At 41.1% G+C, this 20,567-nt stretch overlaps 1 protein-coding gene across 1 annotated transcript in view; it reads right to left on the bottom strand.

The window, feature by feature from the left end:
- Window positions 1-2,540: 2,540 nt before the first annotated feature.
- Window positions 2,541-20,567, bottom strand: part of TMEM132C (transmembrane protein 132C) — a 222,058-nt gene continuing 204,031 nt past the window's right edge. Inside the window, exons 6-9 of the mRNA XM_074844448.1 lie at window positions 16,553-16,758; window positions 15,815-16,088; window positions 14,562-14,753; window positions 2,541-5,555 (exon numbers count right to left, since the gene is read on the bottom strand). Of these exons, the coding sequence (XP_074700549.1) occupies window positions 4,356-5,555; window positions 14,562-14,753; window positions 15,815-16,088; window positions 16,553-16,758 (1,872 nt within the window). The 3' untranslated portion in view covers window positions 2,541-4,355. The remainder of the gene's footprint in view (window positions 5,556-14,561; window positions 14,754-15,814; window positions 16,089-16,552; window positions 16,759-20,567) is intronic.

Raw genomic sequence — 20,567 nt, 5'->3', positions numbered from 1 at the left:
CCTTATCTCTTCCCACTTTGATGGCAGGGGCAAACAACCCCCTCATCCTGGGAAGCACACAAATTCAGTTCTATCATGTGGCAAAGCAGCTTTAAAACTCTTCCTAAACAGTCAAGAACTTCTCATATACATTAAATCAACAGTCCAGGCTCCTGGCTGCTGTCAATTAGCATGGCTCTACCAGATGGCTTCAATGGAGATGCTTAGATTTACAGCAGGTGTGGATCTCGACAGAAATGCTGTAGTTGTGACTAACAAAATAGTTGGAAGTAGGACCTTGGGACTGGAGAGGCTTCCTGAGTCCTCCTCCTCCCCGCAGCGATCACAGGCTTTGCATCATGTGGGACTGTTGTTAAACACATCATGCCCTGTCTGAACATATTTTCCACATTTCAACTACTAGCACATATATGGTACGGAACCTGGAGCAGTGGTGGTTCTTCTTCGCTATAGTACGATGTCATATTACGACAGGCAGTACGTCAGGTGTCTTCCTCTTACAGCTTTAAAACCCCACCGTGTTGCCAATGTGGAGATTAGCTGAAGTCCATTAGTTGATAACTCAGGAACTAAAAGACATCAATAACAGGCATGTGTTAGTAAAAAAAACACCAGAGAAAACCATTTCATGTGCTTCGGGGGTGTTATGTTGCCATTTAATTTGCTTTGGGAAAGTGGCTGCACTGACTGCCCCCGAGTCCTGCAGCACTTAAGAAACTGCTGCTTAAGCCTCTCCCTTTGGCCACGGATGTGCTCATGTTGGCAGCTGTACATGATTATCAGCGTTTGCAAAGTGATTATTATGGGACACAGAGTAAAGAGTAAGTCAGAACTATAACAAATGTCCACGGTCATCTGCAGCGTGTGTACAATGCCATATGTATTTGTGAATGGCCAGTGTCCCACCCGGTGTCACAGGCTGCAGCCAACGGACTCTGTGTGTGCAAGCCTCTGAAACCACATGCTTTGGAGAGACCCTGCAGAGACTATTTTTTCTTATCTAAATATAATGACAAAATACTGTCACTGAGAACTGACACATGGCTAATCGTCAATGAAATCTTGCTCCCAAGGAGGCATCATGGGTGTACCGGCCAGTGTCACAAGGATCATCACTCTATATTAACGTTAATTTTTCCAGAGGGTAGTTATTTCAGACAAACTGCCTAAGTCCAAATCTACAGACAACAGAGAACTATACATGCAGTTAACAAACACAAAGCAGAAAACTGATTATTTCAATTAATATTGAAACAATGAATAAGCTATCATTTTCCTATTCATAACAGAAGAACTCTGCTCCTCTTTGGCAATGCTGGACCCAATCTGAGTTGTATTAATACAGGAGTGTGTCTTTCAACAAAAATTTACACCACTGCTTTTGAAAAGGAATTGCAAAATAGTTTCTCATGGTAAACTTTGATTTTCCTCCCCTTGTAATCTCAGTGAAGACACATTTTTCTTTCTTGAAGAAAGCAGTTGAGCTTTTGGAGAGGAGGTGAATTAGGAATAATGTTTTCATTCACTGTGGAATACTGTTCTTAGACAATGTGGTGAGACAGCAAGACCAAGAAAGACATGCACATGTCATCATGAAAATACAGGGCAAGATGAATTTTCCTCACAAGGTTTTCTCTCAGTAGTCAACTGTTCATGTTAGATGGAGATACCCTTTTCTCTTCTGATCCTATAAAGCCTCGGCTGCCAAAAGCAAAGAGAAAAGTCAGGGTGGACAGATTAGAAACAGTGATTTAGTAATCACTCCTTTCCTCTCCAACTAGTGCTGTACCAGTATCCCAGAAAGTGCTCAGGAGCACTGGGTTACTGGACATGCCATTCTTCATATGTGCTGTAACAGGGCCTGTTCAGCACATTAACAGTCTTCTTAAAAACACACTTTAAACAATTATATTCTGTGCTAACAAGGTGTATTATTTTTGCTCCATTCTATTTTTCCTGTTCCTCTGCTGTTGTATTTTGCAGCTCCGTGCTGTAAATGCCTTTTTCACCTCAGAGATATCTGCGTTTTCCCAGGAAGATATACTGATCCCTGAGGTGTGGCTGATGCATCACTGTGCTTAGCTTATAAAGCAGCTTGGGGTCCTCTGGGATACAGGGTGCTTTGTATGTGTCAGTTGTGATTCAGTGAAACTTGCTTCCATCTGAACCTACTGTATCAATCAGAGAAGCAACATAATTAATTATGACTGGGCTGCACGAAAGTTGCACACATCAGAAGCAAGAGTCCCAGAGTTGTGTGTGCTGATGGTAGGCATGAAGATGAACAAGATGAATAGTGACACTGCCATGAACTATGCCTGACTGCTGTCTTCTCCTGCCATCCATCATCGCCACCACATGTTGGGTGGGAAGGGGAGCAGTTCACAAAAGAAGGGTCAGAGCAGTGAAAAACTTTCACACATCTCTATTCTCTCTTCAGAAAGCAGCTTAAATTTTGTTTCAGCTGTTAGGCAGTGGATGCAGTATTTCAACACAGAAATGACAGAAGGAGCCCCCTCCCCTCAGAAAAGAGAGGTTAATTTGTCAAGCCATGTAAAGCATTTTAATTACAATTCGTATAACATGTATAAATAAATATTACATTCTTTCAGTCTACAATGCATACTAGGCATATCTTGTTAAAACGTCCATCTATGTTACTGGGTGGCAGGATTGATTTTGTCCAAGTAAAAAAACCAAACTACCGAGTTTAGTAATTAAAAAAAAAGAAATACATGGTAAAGACAGGACAATGCAAGTGCTTCTGGCTAACAGTCAGGACATAATACTGCCTTCCAAAAGGTTGGATATACCATCTTCCTTTTAGTTACAAAAGGTTTTAGATGACAGTGGTTTCCTCATTGTATAGATTTTGATCTGTGTCCTCCATTAGTGTAAACTGGCACTGAGTGAACACAGTTCTGCCAGTTCACACAACGAATCTATGACTCTATCTTGTATTTGCTTCAGATTTATTACTGGTTTTGTATTTGTTTATTCAAAACATCAGCTTTACAATCTAGTCTAAAATTTTCAGTCTTAGCTGGTCCAATGGCAAAAAAAATCTATAGAATAGCTCCAGATATTTCGTGATCTTGCTTCAGCAATATTTCCCTCCCTTCCCACAGACTGTCCAGAGGACAGCTCTCCCAGTACAAGGAAATAAAAGTTTGGGGACAATCAGTGTCTTTCTGTCCATTCTTCTTCTCACTTTCAGAGCTTGATGAGAGCTGGTGACATTAGAATAAACAGAAAATTACAGCACAAAATTATGAATTCATGGACTTGGCAAAAAACCAAAATCCAGGCTGTACATATTTGGCCTGCGATGGTCTCAGTTCCAGGTACATTTAAAATGCACCAGTGGGGCACTCCCATCGGTTGTTACTTCTAAAAGCTAAAATAAAACAGCACCTTCTTCCCTTGGTGAAACGTGGGAACTTTGGTTGTGGAAATTTAAAACGAACAACTAAACAAACAATCCAAACCTGAAAGTAAAATTAATACTTCTTTCAAACAGAACATATTTCTATCTAGAGTGAAACAATGGAGGCTTAGGCTTTCAGAAAAGACATCGCATGGAAATGATTAGTCAATACTTATCCCCTGAATTCTTTAAATGACAGGAGATTATTTATAGCTAACTTAGAAACAACATGTTCTTGGTCCACTGTGAACTTAGTGAGTTGAAAATTTTCCTGTTTTCAAGATATTTAAAAGAAAAATACAAGAGGGAAAATTATTCTGTCTCAACTTACAAGACAAACAGAAAAGTAAAAATAAAAATACCAGGTAATTTCTTCCTCCTTCATATGTAATGCCAAAGACACATCTTCACTTCAAATGAAGAAATAAAAAGAAACGGCTTGAGTAACAATCTAAAAAGTCTCCTTGTGGGTCATACGTCCATAATTTGATGTTTTATTAGAAATACAGACAAGTTACTGTTTGTCTCTTGCTTATTCTTTTCATGCTCTTATACTCTCTTTTCTTTTTACAAATATTTTTGGTACTTTGCAACATTACTTCATTATTATTTGTATGACCCATAAAACAAATTTTCACAACCTCATCTTGCCCAGTTCATCATACTGGTCATACCATTTCCTTGTTCCTTTCTGCTATTTATATTCCACTTCCTAAATCCATGAGTAGCAGAATAACTGATGGAAAAACAAAGCGAAGTGAAAAACAAAAATAAACCATGGACAGTTTGGCAAATTTCTTTCCCTGATTATAAAAACTGCCTCATCATTTCTCCTGGTGATTCCTTCCCCTCCCCCTCTTCTGTCCCAATATATACTGTAGAACTGAAGGCATCAAGGTGTGGTTAAACCCAAAAAACCAGCAAGGAGCTACATTTTGTCTTTGAACTTCTCCATGTAGTTTCTTATCTCTTTGGAGTCCCCCAGGTCCATATCCTGGCACACCCACTTAATGTCATCGTCATTGCTACTTAGGATTGAGTTGACAGTAGGACAACCATCGTCGGGTGGGATGGTAGTGAATGTCGTGAATTTTACCCGCTTCCGTTTAGATGTCGGCGAATGTAAAGGTTCAGGTTTCTGTTCCTTTCCGAGCTTGCCCCCTGAGTCAGCACACCTGTGAACCTGGCTCTGAATGTTCTTCTGAGCACTGCCATTGAGGAGCTGGTTGCTCTCCTCGCAACCTGAGCCTCGGTCAATAATAGTTGTGTGCTCGTCCTGCTGAGGTGATGAATCTGCTGCGTTCTCCAGCAGTTCCGCTTCATTTCCCAGCCAGACCCAGTCATGGGAATGGGTCATGGTGGCCTGTCCTTCCACCAGAACCTGCTTGTGACGGTACTTCAGTGCAAATGTTGCACAGTTTATTAGGAAGACTAGAATTGCCAGGCAGAAGACCCCTAGCAGAGCATACATCCCAATCTCCAAATCACTAAGGCCCCTAGGTGTCTGCACCAGGTCATTCTCCTCCATGCCTGCACTGCCTTTTGGCAGGTCTACTTGAGCAGGGAAGTTGGTGAAGTCTATGGGAATGTTCTGCAGCTGGCTATCGTCAGAAACTTTGCCACCGTCCAGCCTATTGTTTTTAATTACTTTATTTTTTATTACAGATTTTACTGTGGTGCTGACTTTCCTGATGGCGCCTTCCTCTCGCTCTGCTGAAGAGCTACCATAGTATCGTCCATCCTGGCCATACCGCTCCTGATCTGACACTTTGTGCCGCCGGTCGCTAGCATGGTTTTCAATCTCATCAGCATCATAATCTCCACCTGTATCGGAGTCTGCATCATTCTGGCCAAACTTGACTTTGATGTTGCCATTCCCCACAGCCAGGACACTTTTCCTCTTGGACTTTTGGCAGGCTTCAGAAATCATCATGTCCACCTTGATTAATGTGCCCTGACCTTCACCTTCTGCTGCCACAACTGGCCATTCTAAAGCAGCATTCTGGCGGATGGAGACAACAGCTTCATCTAACGATACGGCAGAAAGGGAGAAGTCCTTAGGGTCATAAATGTCCAACGGAGTAACAGAGCTGTCACTGAACTGAATCCAGGTGCTTACTACAGCTTCCTGAAAGGAGAGGGATATGGTTAAAGACAGGGTCTTAAATAAAATAGCTCAACCCATTGCAGCTCATCAATCTCTCAGCTCTGAACGGCAGCTGGAGGAAATGGAAGGCAATGGCTCTGCCCTGCATTTAAAGGAAACCAAGTTTCAACTGATGGGGCAGAAAATTGGTCACATTTTTCACTGAAGGTCCACTGTTATCCTTCCTGTAAATGTTTTGCAAAAGAACATATAAAATAATTGATATGAGATATCCATAATACCAAAGTACCCATTAACAAGTTACAATTTACATGATTTATAAAGAAAGTCATTCCTGTCATACGAAAGCTGAGAGAGACAAACCAGAAAAATGACTAGAGGCACTTGACAGAACACTTATTTTCCTCATGTTCCCCATGCACAGGTGTCACAGGGAGCTGTCAAATTAGGCAAGGCATAAATATCTTAGCAGGAATAAGGAGCTACCACAGTATCTTGGAAAGGGTTGGAGCAGAAGATTCACCTGAAAGAAAAAGACTCACAGAACAATTGCCATTTTGCTGGAGAAAGGTTTGTTTTAAGTAAAACACACTTTATCCTTGAGATAATTAAAATTCCACTGCATTTCTGTGTCAAGGAGAAGAGGATGGGGATTCTGGTATGATCTCTATGATAAAAATACAAATGGCCTGGATTTAATTGGACTGTCTTTGTTCTCTGCAGGTAGCACTGTTAGAAGCCATCATTAGAAGCAAACACAAAGCTAGAGGTCAGCTCTTTGCCATTTGAAATCCCATCCAGATGATATAGATATTTACTTCTCCACATCTGAGTAGCTTTCTTTGCAGGAGATTTCTTTATTTTTTCATTTGCTCTATGTCTTGCCTGTTTAGCCAGCAGACGTGCAGGCAGATTGCCGGAGTGCAACTTCACACAAAACTGAAGGTCTTTTCTTCCCAGACTTTAACCGCAGATGGTCCTAATAACTTTACACTTGGGTACATCAGAACAACTGGGCTGAAAATCACCATCAGGGAAAAACATGGCCACCCTGATAACGTCCAGTCATAATACAAATTTACATCCTAATATGGTTTTCAATTGGCTACAATTTGTTACGCTATGGTTATAAACAAAGGGAATTGCTACCCTTCTAGTTAAATTTAAAGCTTTCCAATGAAAGCAGCAAGGGGCATTTAGCTGTGCAGAAGGTTGGACTGTACTGAATATTTGATTTCCAAAGTGCTATCAGCAAGTTCTTGAGGGACTGAAAGAAGAAAAATAAGTCATGGCACAACAGAAAAGAAGGCAAAGTTCTTGGTGATTCAAACACACTTCAAACAGCTGAAACAGAGCCAGGGTAGCTCAGAAGCTGGGAAGGGTGAACTGCGTAAAGAAATTAAAACAGCTGATCTTTCATTAGAGAAACAACCCTGAAATGGCTGAACAGACAGAAACATAAAGCTGCAGGGCACAGCTTAAACTTGTATCATAGAAATCTATAGCTGAGCAAACCCAGTTGTGGGAAAGTAAAGGAGTTTTTTTTAATGGATATGTGTAGAGAGAAAAAGATGCATCTCCTCTGGCAATTCAACACTCGCTTGCCTCCCCTCTCCCTAAAACAAGAGGACAGCCTCACACACCGTCAGGGAGGTCTGTAAAATACACTTACTTTTCATCAACCTATGGAAGGAAAAAACACCAGCATCATTTCAAGCATATATCACAACAGGCTTGACATCGTCTGCCAGTGGTGCTCTTTTCTGGAAGGCAGAATGAGAAAAGAAGTGCAGAATTTTGTACAGTTAAGGTTGGAAATTATGAGGCCTGTGCCTCCTCCCAGCTCTGCTGGGGACTGCCATCGTTTCACATCTCTACAAAAGGATTTTCATTACTAAATCCTTCATGCATTCCTTAATAGTGAAACAGCACACTTAGTGTTGCAGAGCCCCAGATCTGATTACGGCCCTTACTATGCAAGTAGGTTTTATTGGTGATAGGACAACACCTCTGAGGGATCTGGGGTCTCCATCAGACACTGGAGAAGAACAAGTATGAGGAGCCATATATTCTTCTTTCCTGCCTTCTTCAAGATATCCACATCCCTGTTTGGTTTTCTTATCTTGATGCCTTTCTGCTTTAATAGCCCTCAGGCACCTTTCAGGTTAAGACGTAGCCAGCATGGAAAAATTCAGCCCAAATGGCTAGAATTTGACAAAGGTGTAAGCAACTTCAAAACAACTTTTATTCTTTACAGTATTTCTCCACTATTCTGCATTCCTGGTTTTATGAAGCAGAGGTAGAGAAAAATGAAATGGCAGTCAGCTGAAATTTGCAGGCACACATGTGATTTACTATATATAACAGAGGTGTGCAATAGCTTAGCCATTATTTTCAACCAGCATTGACATTTTTTTATTTCCAAGAGACCCTTTTTACATAGGAAGAACAAATTTTTTCACAACACAACACAACACAACGATGTCATGCTTACACTATAGACAACACTAATTAAAAGGGAAAAAAAGCAAATGAGAAAAAGGGAGAGAATTTCAAATCCTGCCAAAGTATACTGTATCAGCCCAAATATTCTATTTGGCAAGAGATCATCTCCTCTCATTCACATCATTAAAGAAAAGCTGAAGACAGGGGAAGGAAGTGAATTTCCAAATGATTATAAATTCTGAAAAGCTAAAAAGAGAAAAAGAAAGAAAAAAGAAATGATTTAGCACCATGTCCTTCAAAGAGCTGTTTCTGCAAATCCTGTGTACCACATCAATAAATCCCTTCCAAATCTCTGACAAGGTCCTCCAATTACTATCAGCAGATGAAGATGGATTGGAGCCTTCTTACCTGCAAAGTTGCTGCCCCTAGTCTGATGCCCTCAACACTGAGGTGACAATTGCTTGTGTTCATTAATAAGCATAAACAAATAGTTTAAGGGATTATCTGGCTCTCCAGTCTTTCTTTCCTCCACTTTTCCTCTCTCACATATGGATGTGCGTGCACACACACACACACACTCAGCTGCACTCCCAGAACAAATGAACCACAACTACACATTAGTGCCAGTGTCTCCTGGAGAACAGGGTGATTTGCATGGTGACTGTGATGGTGTGAACTGAGTCAGATAATGTACATTAGATCATGTTAATGAGAGCAAAATCCAGTCCAGAGCAGATGAAGAAGATGTTTCCCACAACCACTGTTGATTATCAAATATCATGCTTTCACTGAGCACATAGAATACCTTATTAGGACACATTTTGTCTACACTTTCCCTTGTGCCTTTGCTGTTCTCTTCCTCCATTCCAGGTAAAACTTCAGCAAGTTGGCCAGTTCTTAATCTGCTGCAGTTCCAACCCCTTTTCTGGCCTTGAATTACATTGCTGCTTATTAGTCCAGAGATGCCACTTGATAAATTTTCCTCAATAAACTTGCATTTTGCTTTTTATTAGTAGTTTTATCTCCCTTGTTATCCACTCATTATGTTTAGGTGGGTAAAACAAAGGGGATTACAGAAGTAACATGGCACTAATGGAAACCAACAGTCCCCAAGGAACTCTGTATTGCCTGGCCTGGAATACTTCAAACCCTGCCGTATGAGTCACCACAAACACTATTGTTTGCTGGCTATATCTGTTCCACCTAGATAAAACAAGGAGGCTCACACTCCAAAAGGCAACCTGAACGCAGGAAGCAGAGCTGGTTTGGAAGCTCAGTAGAAAGCCCATCATACAGAGATCTAACGAGTGCCTCTGCTGGGACTCACACCAGTCATCTGTGAAAATCTGGGAGCCACAGTGATGATTATTTTCCCCTCTAAAGCATCATGCAACATTTGAAAGTCTGCTTATCTTACGATGTTGCACTGAGCCCATCTGTAGCATCACAGTCAGTGATTACAAAGTGTCCTTCAATACCTCCTCAAAAAAGTGGGGACAGCTTGATACCAGGGCATGCTATCTTGTATTCTTCAAGCAAAAAATAGGGGAGTAGTGTGTAGGGCTGGTTGCATTTTAGAGAATTCTGCTGCTTAGAAACACAGAAGGAGGACTGATCAGTATATTTGATTTTATTCCATGCTCAGAATAGAGAGGCCTTTTAATGGTCGTCATTCACTAAAGAACAAATAAAAGTATTTGTGAATAAGACATCAATTGCTGGGGTCAGCTGCAATAGTGCTTGGAGTGAGGCAGGACACCAAAGGAAAGAAATGGATGCCTGGATGGCTCTGCAGAAAACAAATACTTCCCTCCCTCAAATAAAGGCAAGGGAATACTGTTCTCAGCAGCTTCTATTAGAGCAGCTCTGATTGTTCTATCTGGGGACTTGAATGCTGAAATGGGTTCTCCACGCCATTTTATCACATGAAATATCAAAGTATTACATGTACATTTATTTTTAAGACTGTGGCTTGTGTCGTAAAAATTGGGCTTTATCATTACAATGTGGAAATGAAAGGCAGCCAGGACTCAGATCTTAATTCAAACCATGCATTCCCCTACTGTATATTTCTTTCTCTCCTTTCCATCCAATCTGCTAATGTGACATTCCTTTCCAGTGGGAATTTGCTTGTATTTACAAGGGAAGAATTCAGATTCTTATCTAACAATACATCCTTTCTCCCTTTCCCATGCTGCTTAATTCCTTTGTCACACTTGTGATCCATTACATTGCTCTGTCAGTTTGAAGAAGATATAAATACAATTTAAGTGTAATTTATACTTCTAGAATGGGGTAATGAATCCACACCATAAAAATACTCGTAATATCTGTTACTTAACTGTGAGATGTCAGTGAACTCTCAGAACTAGTTTGCATGGACATAAGCTAAAAGAGGACAGCATCGTGTCAATCCAAAAGGCAGGGACATGCAAGTAACTCTGGCTTGTCGCCCTGATTCAGGTAGTGCTGAGCACCCTCACCTCCCATCAGAGTGAGAGGGGACATCTTGGAGGACTCCCTGAGGTTACAGATGACCTCACAGGGTTGGGTCTTGTCACTGATGTCAACAGGAGCTACACAGGTGAAAGAGAACTTGGCCTTTAGAAAGCACTAACATTGCTCTTTTTCCCTAAGAAAATGTCTGCAGTTTTCCAGTAGCACTGAGAGATATATTAATACATGCAGCTGTTTATTAAAGGCTTTGTTTTTTCTTTTTTCACTCTCCCATTTCAGTTCATTAGACCACATGCAATACCCTACAGTGATGAAAAAGCTATGATATGACTGTGAGTTTCCCTGCAGAGCCAGCTGAAATTTAAGAGTCCTTGAAGCTCACACAGATCAGAAAACACTTAAACACTGTAGGTTTTCTTTTATTTACATTTTGGAGAAGCCTTTAAGATGGCAGTGTTGATTTTAAAAACTGTCAGCAAGCCAAATGGAACAGCCTTCCTACCTGAGCAGATGGCCACTAAAAATAGACTGCTCACAGCTACAGTTTCCAAATTTTCAGAAGATATTTCAACTTTGATATTTAAAAGTTGGTCAACCTGTATTTGTTTTTAGGGACCTAAATCACTGATCCACATTTCAGTGCCAATGAGCTCCACATTGATCAAAAAGAAAAGGAAGTATGGGCTCAGCATCCCTCAAGGTCATGTTGTCACCTCAGGTAATTAGATGCCCAATTATAGATAAAGATACATAGCTTAAGGCATCCAAGATTAAAAAAAAAATAGCTTATCTTCTTTAGATTGTTAAGTATTTGGCAAAACTGCCAACTTTTCAGGACTTGTGATTCAGCTGCTTTGTGCTACTCATGTAGATGTGGCGTGGTCATTATCATGAAGGAACTAATCTCATCATTATAGTCACTGAAAGAAAGTCACAGCAAAAATACTAAATCCACTCATATGATATTGAAAGACCTGTAATAGCACAATCTGTATAATGCTTTATGCCTTCCATTGCACTCTACAGACGTACTGCTTAATCTGCTAGGGACAATATTGTGCCTGCCAGAGTACCAATTACCCAAGGACATTTGCTAATCTATGGTGAAGCTTGGCTATTGAAGGTGCTAAAGTGGAGCCAAGGAAAACATTTGACTAAGAACACATTGACTATTTTTTCCATATAACAACGCTGAGACATACACAATCATTCCTGAGAAAAATAAAACCTTCAGTTATCTTAACTGTTATTTTGTTTTTCAGTTGCATCAGTAAGGTTTGCATGAGTTATTTGGGCCTTTTTATAGACTTTGAGAGGAAAAGACACACTTAAATAATGACGACCTTGCAACATTCAAGTATATGCTTAGTTCTGGGCTGTCCCCTTGAAAAAAACCCTCTTTCAAAAGGGCTTGATTTTCAGAAAACACTCAGCACTTGCCTTCTGAAATTCCAGCTCAGTAAGGCTCTCAGCTGATATACTCCAAATCATGAGTCACTTCTTGCAAAATTTAGCCACAAGCATTCCTACATTTGCATTAATTCTTCTAAGGGCAAGTGACTTAAATGTTATATCCTTCATTCAAACTGCAAATGAAAGGAAAAGATTTATGAGACTCTACAGGCCTCTCCTATGCTAAGACTATTTCCTTCAATGTATTTTCTAGGGTGAAACCTATTTCCATCTTATTTTTTTGGTGATGCAAATGCAAAGTCCCTAAGCTCTCTTTATGACAGCCCTTCCTTGGGCAAGCCCTGTCTATAGGATGAGTAAGATTTAGGCCTGAGAACAAATGAGTGGCTTACAATAAGGTAGGCAGTGAATTGCACAGCACGTGTGATTAACTCAGGCCTCCAGGATGAAGGCACTGCCAAAGTGCCCCAGTAACTAGGGACTGTGCTCAGGATCCACACTGACCCGGCACAATGAGAATCAGGACCACAAACACCCATAGTGCTTGGGCAGGAACTGACCCTCACAGATTCCCCAAAGTGAGGAGTGATGCTCCCAGCAAAGCCTTCAGCTGGGAAGCAGGCAGGACACTTCTCTTACTCCAGGTGAAGAGGAGGTGGTGGGAAGACAAGCAGAGGCAATGGTGGGCAGGCTCCAGACTGGAGGAGCTGGGAGGAGAGGCAGAGACTGAAGTGGGATTCCACAAGAACGTGTTGCTCTGTTTGCAGGAAACTGGGACAGAAGGCACGGTGCATAGGAGGAGTGGGAAAAATAGACTAATTTGGGACTACTACTAAGCAACCAGATTTCCTTGGGCATTCCAGATCCTGGTGTAGAGAAGGTTTTCCATTGCCTTCTAATAGAGTCTAGGTTCTGGTAGTTGGGTTTTTTTTTCTAGATGGAATCTGGAGAAGAAACAACAGATTTTAAACTTCTTTTACTAAGAAAAAGGTGCTTGATTTTCTCTTGCCTCCTGTTTTACAGTCAGTATCTCCAATGAGCATGACACAGTAATGCTATCTGTAGGTCCAGGAAGAATACAGTAGGGACAGCAGTCCCCACACTGCCCAGCAGTACCCGAAGCAGATGGCATTGCTCAGAATGAGAGCCTGATATGCCCAGTCACTTCTGTATCAGAAACGCGCCACTCTGAGGAAACTGAAATTGTCTTGCAAAAGAACATCAGCTTAAATAAAATATTTCACTAAAATCATTCCATAACACAGATGCTGGGAAAAATAATTTCAAACCAAACTATATTTACACATTTTTACTATTCTGAATTATTTCATAACTTGCCAATTGTAGTGATATATAATGACACATCATATCATATTGCCATGCCATAATACAATAGAAGATATCATATTGTGCACTACTGATATGCCCTGTCATAATATGCCATAACCTGATGTTGATAAATATCTTTCCATACTCAGGACAGATCATCTGTAAATCTGAGAGGTTGACAATATATCTGTGCAACCTTTCCAGATTCACAAGCTCTTTTATCTGCAATCAAAGCCATGATTCTTCCCATGATGCTGCAGGACAAATGGTGCTCTGTCCTACATAACAGAATTGGGTTAGGCATACTTTAGCTTTTGCTTTTACAGTCTTTGTCTGAAGACAATGTGTTAGACATAGTTTCTAAGCCCCGGAGAAGGGTATAAATGGGTTAATTACATAAGATTCTTATGTTTACAGGATGCAGTAAATGGAACAGATGGGCAGCATGTCCTTCTAGTTTGGACATTTTCCTGTCATTAAGTTATAAAACAATCTAAATTATTTTTATGTTCCAGAAAATTAGGTAGCAATAATCATGAAAATGGGCCATAAAATTTGACTTGAGATCTCTCCCTATCTATGCGAGATGAAATACAGTTTCTGGGAGAGGAGTAGCTGTGGATAGACTTAATTGCATGGTCCCCAGTCCCACTCTTCAAATCAACTGACTGAAAGAGCAGTGAACATACAGCTTGTTCCACTGCTACTGACCCTTGGTTTTAATCTGTTCCAGAGCAACTGTTTGCCTTGATCTGGTGGTCTTCTCCAATCTTCTTTTCCATGTGGGTTGTGACCTGAAACATGCTGCTTGAAAGACTCCCTCTACAGACCTGGGCATTTGCTGGCTTAAAATAAGTAGAATCAGCACATGAACTGAATGACGAACCCCCCAAAATCCATCTAAAAAATAAAAGGAGAGAGGAGCCTGGCAGTCTGCCGTGACTCCAGGAGGGAAAGAAATGTATTTGGCTATCTTCTGCCTCTATTTTATAGCTCTTCGAAATATTAAATTGTTGTGACACACAGAGCTCTGTGCTCTCTGGCATGGAAAACAAGGACAGGCTCATATAACAAACAAGGATCACTGTCCAAAGACTGCCTGCGTTGTGAAAAAACAGATGTTGCATCATTTAAAGAAAGGGTATTAAAAATGTAAATAATATAAACTTCACTGTAGTCAGAACTTTTACTGCAGATTAAGTCGATATTTGAAGGGAAGAAATGAGAAGACAATGCCAGAGTACCTCTAGAGGAAAGCAACTGACATGGACATGTTTCAAGTCTAACTTCTAAACTGTTATGAATTTATCATTTGTACTTCACATTGATAAAACACTGCCCCATCCCAAAAGGCAACAACAGTAAATACGGAGTGTACACTACCTGCTTAGGAGTATGAAGCAACTCTTGAGCAACGGTTGTAGCCATAATAGCCCGGTTACTTGCTGCACTTGGCTGAAGAAAGAGTGAAAGCCCAGCCACCAGCTGGACTCCAAGGTCTGTTATGGTCACTTTGTCATCTAGCACAGTCACTGTCTTCTCTGCCAGGATGGAGTCAGACAGAGGAGACAAAACCTTTGGAAAAACACAGAAGAATCAACTTAGGAAAAGGTTGATCAATTAAAATAACTTTTCTTAAGGTTATCATTCCCTCTTGTCTCCAAAGCCTTATGCATAGAAATGAAATGGCAGAACCCACTGAAAAGGCAGTCTGATGTCATCAGCAGGGTCAGAAAAACACTGAGTGGAGACGTTATGGCTGAGAACATTGCATCCAGTACTGAGAGCTACACTATCTCAGTTGTGTTATTTGCATCATTTCACTAGAAGAGCGGACTTAAAACTTTCATCCCCTGTTATTCTGTGTTCCAGTATGGATGAGCTCATCAGACTTACTTCTCAACCATTTCAAAGGGAGGTTAGCAACATCTAGGGTTTGTTCTTCACTTCTTTGCTTGGAAATTCTCATGTCGTCTTTTCTGTTTCTCATGGAACATGAAGGTGGTAGGATATCCTTCCCTTTAATGAAACTAAGCGTCATCCTGCTTCTTTATGGAACTAAGGATAGTGAGTTCATGCACATACTGTCTTCTCCACCGTCCTCATCTCATATCTACAGTCCAGATTAGCTATATGTACTCTTTATGCACTGGCTTTAGTAAGGATTCAGCTGGGGCAGAACTGAAATATGGTGTTGGCCACTTGTGCCTTTCAGGGTTACTAAGCAGGCTGTATTTTATTTTCCTGAATTAATGTTTAAATAAGTCAAAAGAAGCTTGGCACAATCGAAAGATCTCTGTCTTGAAAAGTCATAACGGTGCCCATCAGCTGACTGGTAGTAACCTGCATCTATGTGGGGCAAGAGCTCTGACTTCTCACTGACCTGAAAATGCTGCCTCTCCTAAACATCCCTGAAGGCTCTATGGCTTCCAGCTCCGGGCCATGCTGCACGCCTCAGAGCACCTCTAGCTTGGATCACTGTTGTTGGGTTAATGCTATATGTGACACTCTAGAAGGTCACAGGAATGTAATGGGAAATTATCCTGTTCCAAGACAGCAGAACACTATACTGAATTTATGCCCACACACAGGTTCTCTGTGGGAATGGAAGAATGTGGCGGTCTAGAGCACAGTACCTGCATCGTTGTCATTCCTACTTCCCGTCCAATCAAAATCCTGCCTTCCTGCAGCTTGGCAATGTGAGGATCCTCCAGTTGCATGAAATCCATCACCAGGTCTGTAATGTCAAACTGCCAATCTGAGCCCAGCAGGTAGCTCAGCTGACCCCAAGGGCCAGAATCCTCAGCTACAAATTGGGTGAGGACTCGCACTGTGGCATGTTGGTACTGCAGAGTGCATCCTCTTCCTTTCCGCTCATCTTCATCCTCATCATCACTGTCTCTGGTGGGTCTTTTTTCATAAGAAAATGAAGCATAAAGAAATGTTTTCAAGAATATTAGTGAAAACTAACATTACAGTGCTAATGGAGAGTACCCCCTTAAATAACAGCCCTCCCTTCTGGTTTTTTTGGACCTTTGCTAATTCATGGCTACCTATCATGATGAAGGACCATACAAATGGACTATACCACTTTTTCATCTAAGCTAGGATGATGGAACAACAACCCTACAAGTGGACCTTACCAGAGCACAACACTGGACAGACACATGCAAAGAAGCAAAACTCCCACGAATTTTAAAAGCTTTATTATATCTGCAGATGTCCGGTGCAAACCTGGGGATTCCAGTCCTGCTGTTCCTCAGGGAAAGATGCTGCATTTCGGGTGCAGTCGCTGCAGCTGTTCTTGCTGAGAGTTAAAATCAACTCCATTCATTTTACAAAAACACCCACGAAATTTAGCAACTCAAACCCACCTCTTGTTGGAAACAACTGGGACTCGCCAGCCTTTTATTTGGCTGAGTTCTGTGTCCGAAATGTCGATCTGAAGAGGCAGGCGTGGAACCCAGACTGTGATTTGCAGAGGAGCACTCAGATACTGATAGGTGAAGTTCACAAGTGCATTCACCTTGCCTTTCATTTCTTTGCCATTGACAAAAACATAGTCACATCTGTCAGAAACCTAAGCAGGGGGAAGAGAGAGAGAAAGAAGAAAAGGTAATCACTGCGACAAAAAACCTCGTTCAAAGTGTAACCCTGGCATCTCAAAAACAAAAAACAAATAAAAAAGGCTCCCTTCTCTTTATGCAAGTTAATGATGGCCTTTAACAATGGGAGCAGCTGAACAGAAAAATTCTTCATTGGCTCAGGAGGCATAATTATGCTGGAGATGCCTAAAGACTGGATACAATCTATGAAGCTGGTGGTTGATTTTCAGTTTGTTATGCAGTGAGCCACTAGCTGATCACAGTGGTGTGGAATTTCTAACGAGCAAGGCTCCTTCACGGCTTGGTCAAGAGGAACCCAACAAACCAAAACAGGTCTCAGTAGAGGCAAGCAGCAAATCAAAGCTCTACCCTGATGACTACCTTCATCAGTGGGTGACACTGCTTTGAGTCATCAAGACAGAGCTGGCTCTGGAGTGGATTTCATCTACTGAAGAGTAACAGAAGTCTACTCATTTCCCCCGCAATAAACATTATCTGTTTATAAATGTTTACATTTTGATTAAAGCTGTAAAGTATTTCTAAACACTGCAGTAGATTTATCATTAACACGTAAATGCTGTCCTGAAATATAAGCAAGCGTTATCACAGTCATGTAAGAGTTATACCAGTAATCACTTCTTTAATCAATGTTGTAATTTACAGACCATTGAGTTTTCTCATTTATTACGTTACTGAGTACTAGTGATAAAATCACTCCTGAATATATAAATCATTAAGAGGGATGCAGATAGTATGAAGTGACTCCATGTGATAAAGTCATTGTCATATCTATTCCTAAAGGTGTCATAAATGTCTGGGGAAATCCTGTGGCACATTAATCAACCATTAAGTGGCTATCAGTGGGAGCTGTTACATTACTAAATGAGCTGGTATGTCTGCAGAAATTAACAGTAAACCCAGCAGATCTCTTCAACTCCCGCTCTTGCTCCCATCCCATCAGAATTCTATTTCATCACCCATAACGAGTATGGTTAGTGGTGGCAATGTGTCTCCCCACCTGAACATATATTTATATTATCATCTGCTCCTTTTTATCATCACTGCATTCTCAATATCATTTTATTCAAATGAAGATTATCAGCTGGAAATGCTTATGTCCCCAGGCTAATCAAACAGATGGATGTCCTCTGTGACCACAGATACAGGAGCTTAACTGTTCCCAGTTTGACATACACATCCCGTTTGTATCCTCTGCCAGGTTTAGGCACTGCTCACATTCTGGTAAAATATTTAATGGTGTCATTGTAAAAGGAAACTTCAGAGAACATAATACAAACATTTCTATGACTCGTTCCCTAAGAGGGTTATGCTGTAACTGGGCTCTGGTGACTGAAAACAGTACCTGACCCATTGAGCTGTTTAGGCTTCTCCCTCAGATCATCTAAGGCAGGTTTAAAAGTCTGAAGGTGGCAGAAGTGTCTTCATTTTATCACTATGAATGGCATGCCCTATTTTTACATGTATTAACTTGAAAGGCAATACAGAAAGGGGTTTAGTTTACACTAGGCTGTTTGAGAATGACTATTTGATCTAACCTAAAAGTACTATGCAGCAGAGGTGCATAATATAACACCATGCAGTAATTCAGAACTCTTTCCTAGATGGGCTGCTCCTTCTTTCTATGGTGCCATTGCATCAGCTTCACCCTGGGAGAGGAGACATCATGAAAAATGTTTCACATGAAAACCACTCCAACTGCACATGCAAGCAAGAGGTACATGTCAGGAGTTACAGCCTTGACTTCCTGGTCATGGAGGAATTTCTGCCTAGAGCAGTACAGAGCCCCTAGGACACACTGGGGGCATTCAGCTCCTGTACTTGAGCTGCTGATGTCTAAGGCAAGCCTGCTGTGTCGCTGCTGTCGCAGTTGCATGGAAACAGGAATGGCCAGTGGGTGACTTTCCTCTCTTGATGCTTGGCAGTGTTATTACCCCTCTCCCTGAAGCTGCCCATGTTTCTCCACCAGAGATGGAGATCCTGCGAAGTATCTTAGACCAAATACCTAGTTCTTAGATGGCTGAAATTAAAAGGAATTCACATTTAAATAATATACCACATATGAAAGTTACCTATGGCACAACATCCTCAGTGAAGTTCAGGGAACAGGGAATACTGGCTGACAGAGACTCTGATTTCTGTCTTCCTCTGCAACCTCAGGAAAGTCAGTTCAGCTCTTTCTTTCCATTTTCCCCCACTGGTCTAAACAACACAACCCAGAGAGCCTTGGTCAGCAACAGTCAAGAACTGCACTGCACCTGGAGCACAAAACAACTTCTAGAGCCAAATGGGAAGTAGTGAGTGTGCCTGGGGGAGAAGCCCCTATGTCTGGAACATGTGACAAAGCAGCTTCAGATATGGCTCTTCTTTCCTTAGCCCTACCTTCCTTTGAGCAGAAGCTTTTGGGAGGCTTGTCAATAAGATCTAATTTAATTCTGCTTGGAGCAGTAGCCATTGCCATCCTGAAACTGGTTCCATCCCATTCATTTTTATGGAATTCATCCCAAAGACAAATGAATGAACTTTCTGAGTTAGTTGTACAAGTTGCTCATTTATGCACATAGTAAACTACATGCACATGCTGATAAAAGATTTCTGATAACATACTCAGCTTCAGACTGACCAGGTGCATGATTTAATATTACCTAAAGGCCAGTGTTGTCAGTAACAGAACAAATGTGACTGTCAGGGAAAATACACAATAACAATAGTAGCAAAACTGCAATTCCTAAATGGTTCTGGGCTGAGATCCAATCTCCATCTGTATTTGTAAAGCTGCTATATGCCTTCATGGGTATGCTACAAACAAATGCCTAAACAAATATATACAGCATCCTAAGGAGGTGGCTGCTGTAGCTACCACGCAGCCTTTAAAATTGCTACAGGTTAATATTTATTACTGGACATGCATCAGCAATGGTGGCAGGTCTTTATGAGTTGCATTGAGGAAAACATTACTCTTTTCACCAAGCACAAGCATTGCTAACGTTCTCACACATGCTCTTTCTTCTGTTCCTGTATTTCTGATAAAGAGGTAGCACACAGAGAGTACAGGAGGAGCAAAGCTTATATTGTATTGTATTACTGTATGCATTTTAACTACTGTGCTTTCTTTCAGGTATCCATTCTCAAAGCAACATTGATTGCTTTTGACAAAGAAAGGCAACAGACTTCCAACTAGTGCTATACAGGGGAGGAAAAGGAGAAAGTATCTCAGCGTCTAATTCACAATGTGTTCGTGCTCTCCATACGTACAGGATTAAGGATAGTCCTTCTCAAGAAATGTCCAATTAAAGCTATTCCATAGTCCACAGCTTCTGTAAGCGACACAGCTAAGCTTAGCTTCAGCAGGCTAGCAGAATGAAAGCAAGTGGGTTTGCTTCCCTTGCACTTGTCTCTCAGTGTCACTTAAAAAATAAATAAAAATGATTTCTCAGCCTCAGAGAACAAATCCAGATGTACTGATTCGCTACAATTTACAACATCAGCAAGTCACATATAAGATCTGATTTGCTAAGCAGACACCCCTCACAAAAAAAGGGTAGGGGTTATGTGGTGCAACAACAGATGCCCTTAGCTCAGATTAACTCAGATGGAAATAACATCAGAGCCAACTTGGTTTTGGAGCTATTCAATGCAGACCTGGCAAAAATGTTTTGATCTGTTCTAATGTGGTGTTAAAACAGATGGAAACACAGGACTGGTAGGGACAACCTAAAACACTGTCACATAGAATCATGCAGGAACAGTCGAAAAGAGATTTAAA

Source organism: Strix aluco, chromosome 18, assembly GCF_031877795.1.
Source record: "Strix aluco isolate bStrAlu1 chromosome 18, bStrAlu1.hap1, whole genome shotgun sequence".
Taxonomy (NCBI): domain Eukaryota; kingdom Metazoa; phylum Chordata; class Aves; order Strigiformes; family Strigidae; genus Strix; species Strix aluco.
Note: the sequence above shows the minus strand (reverse complement) of the source record. Positions and strands in the feature narration are given on the sequence as shown.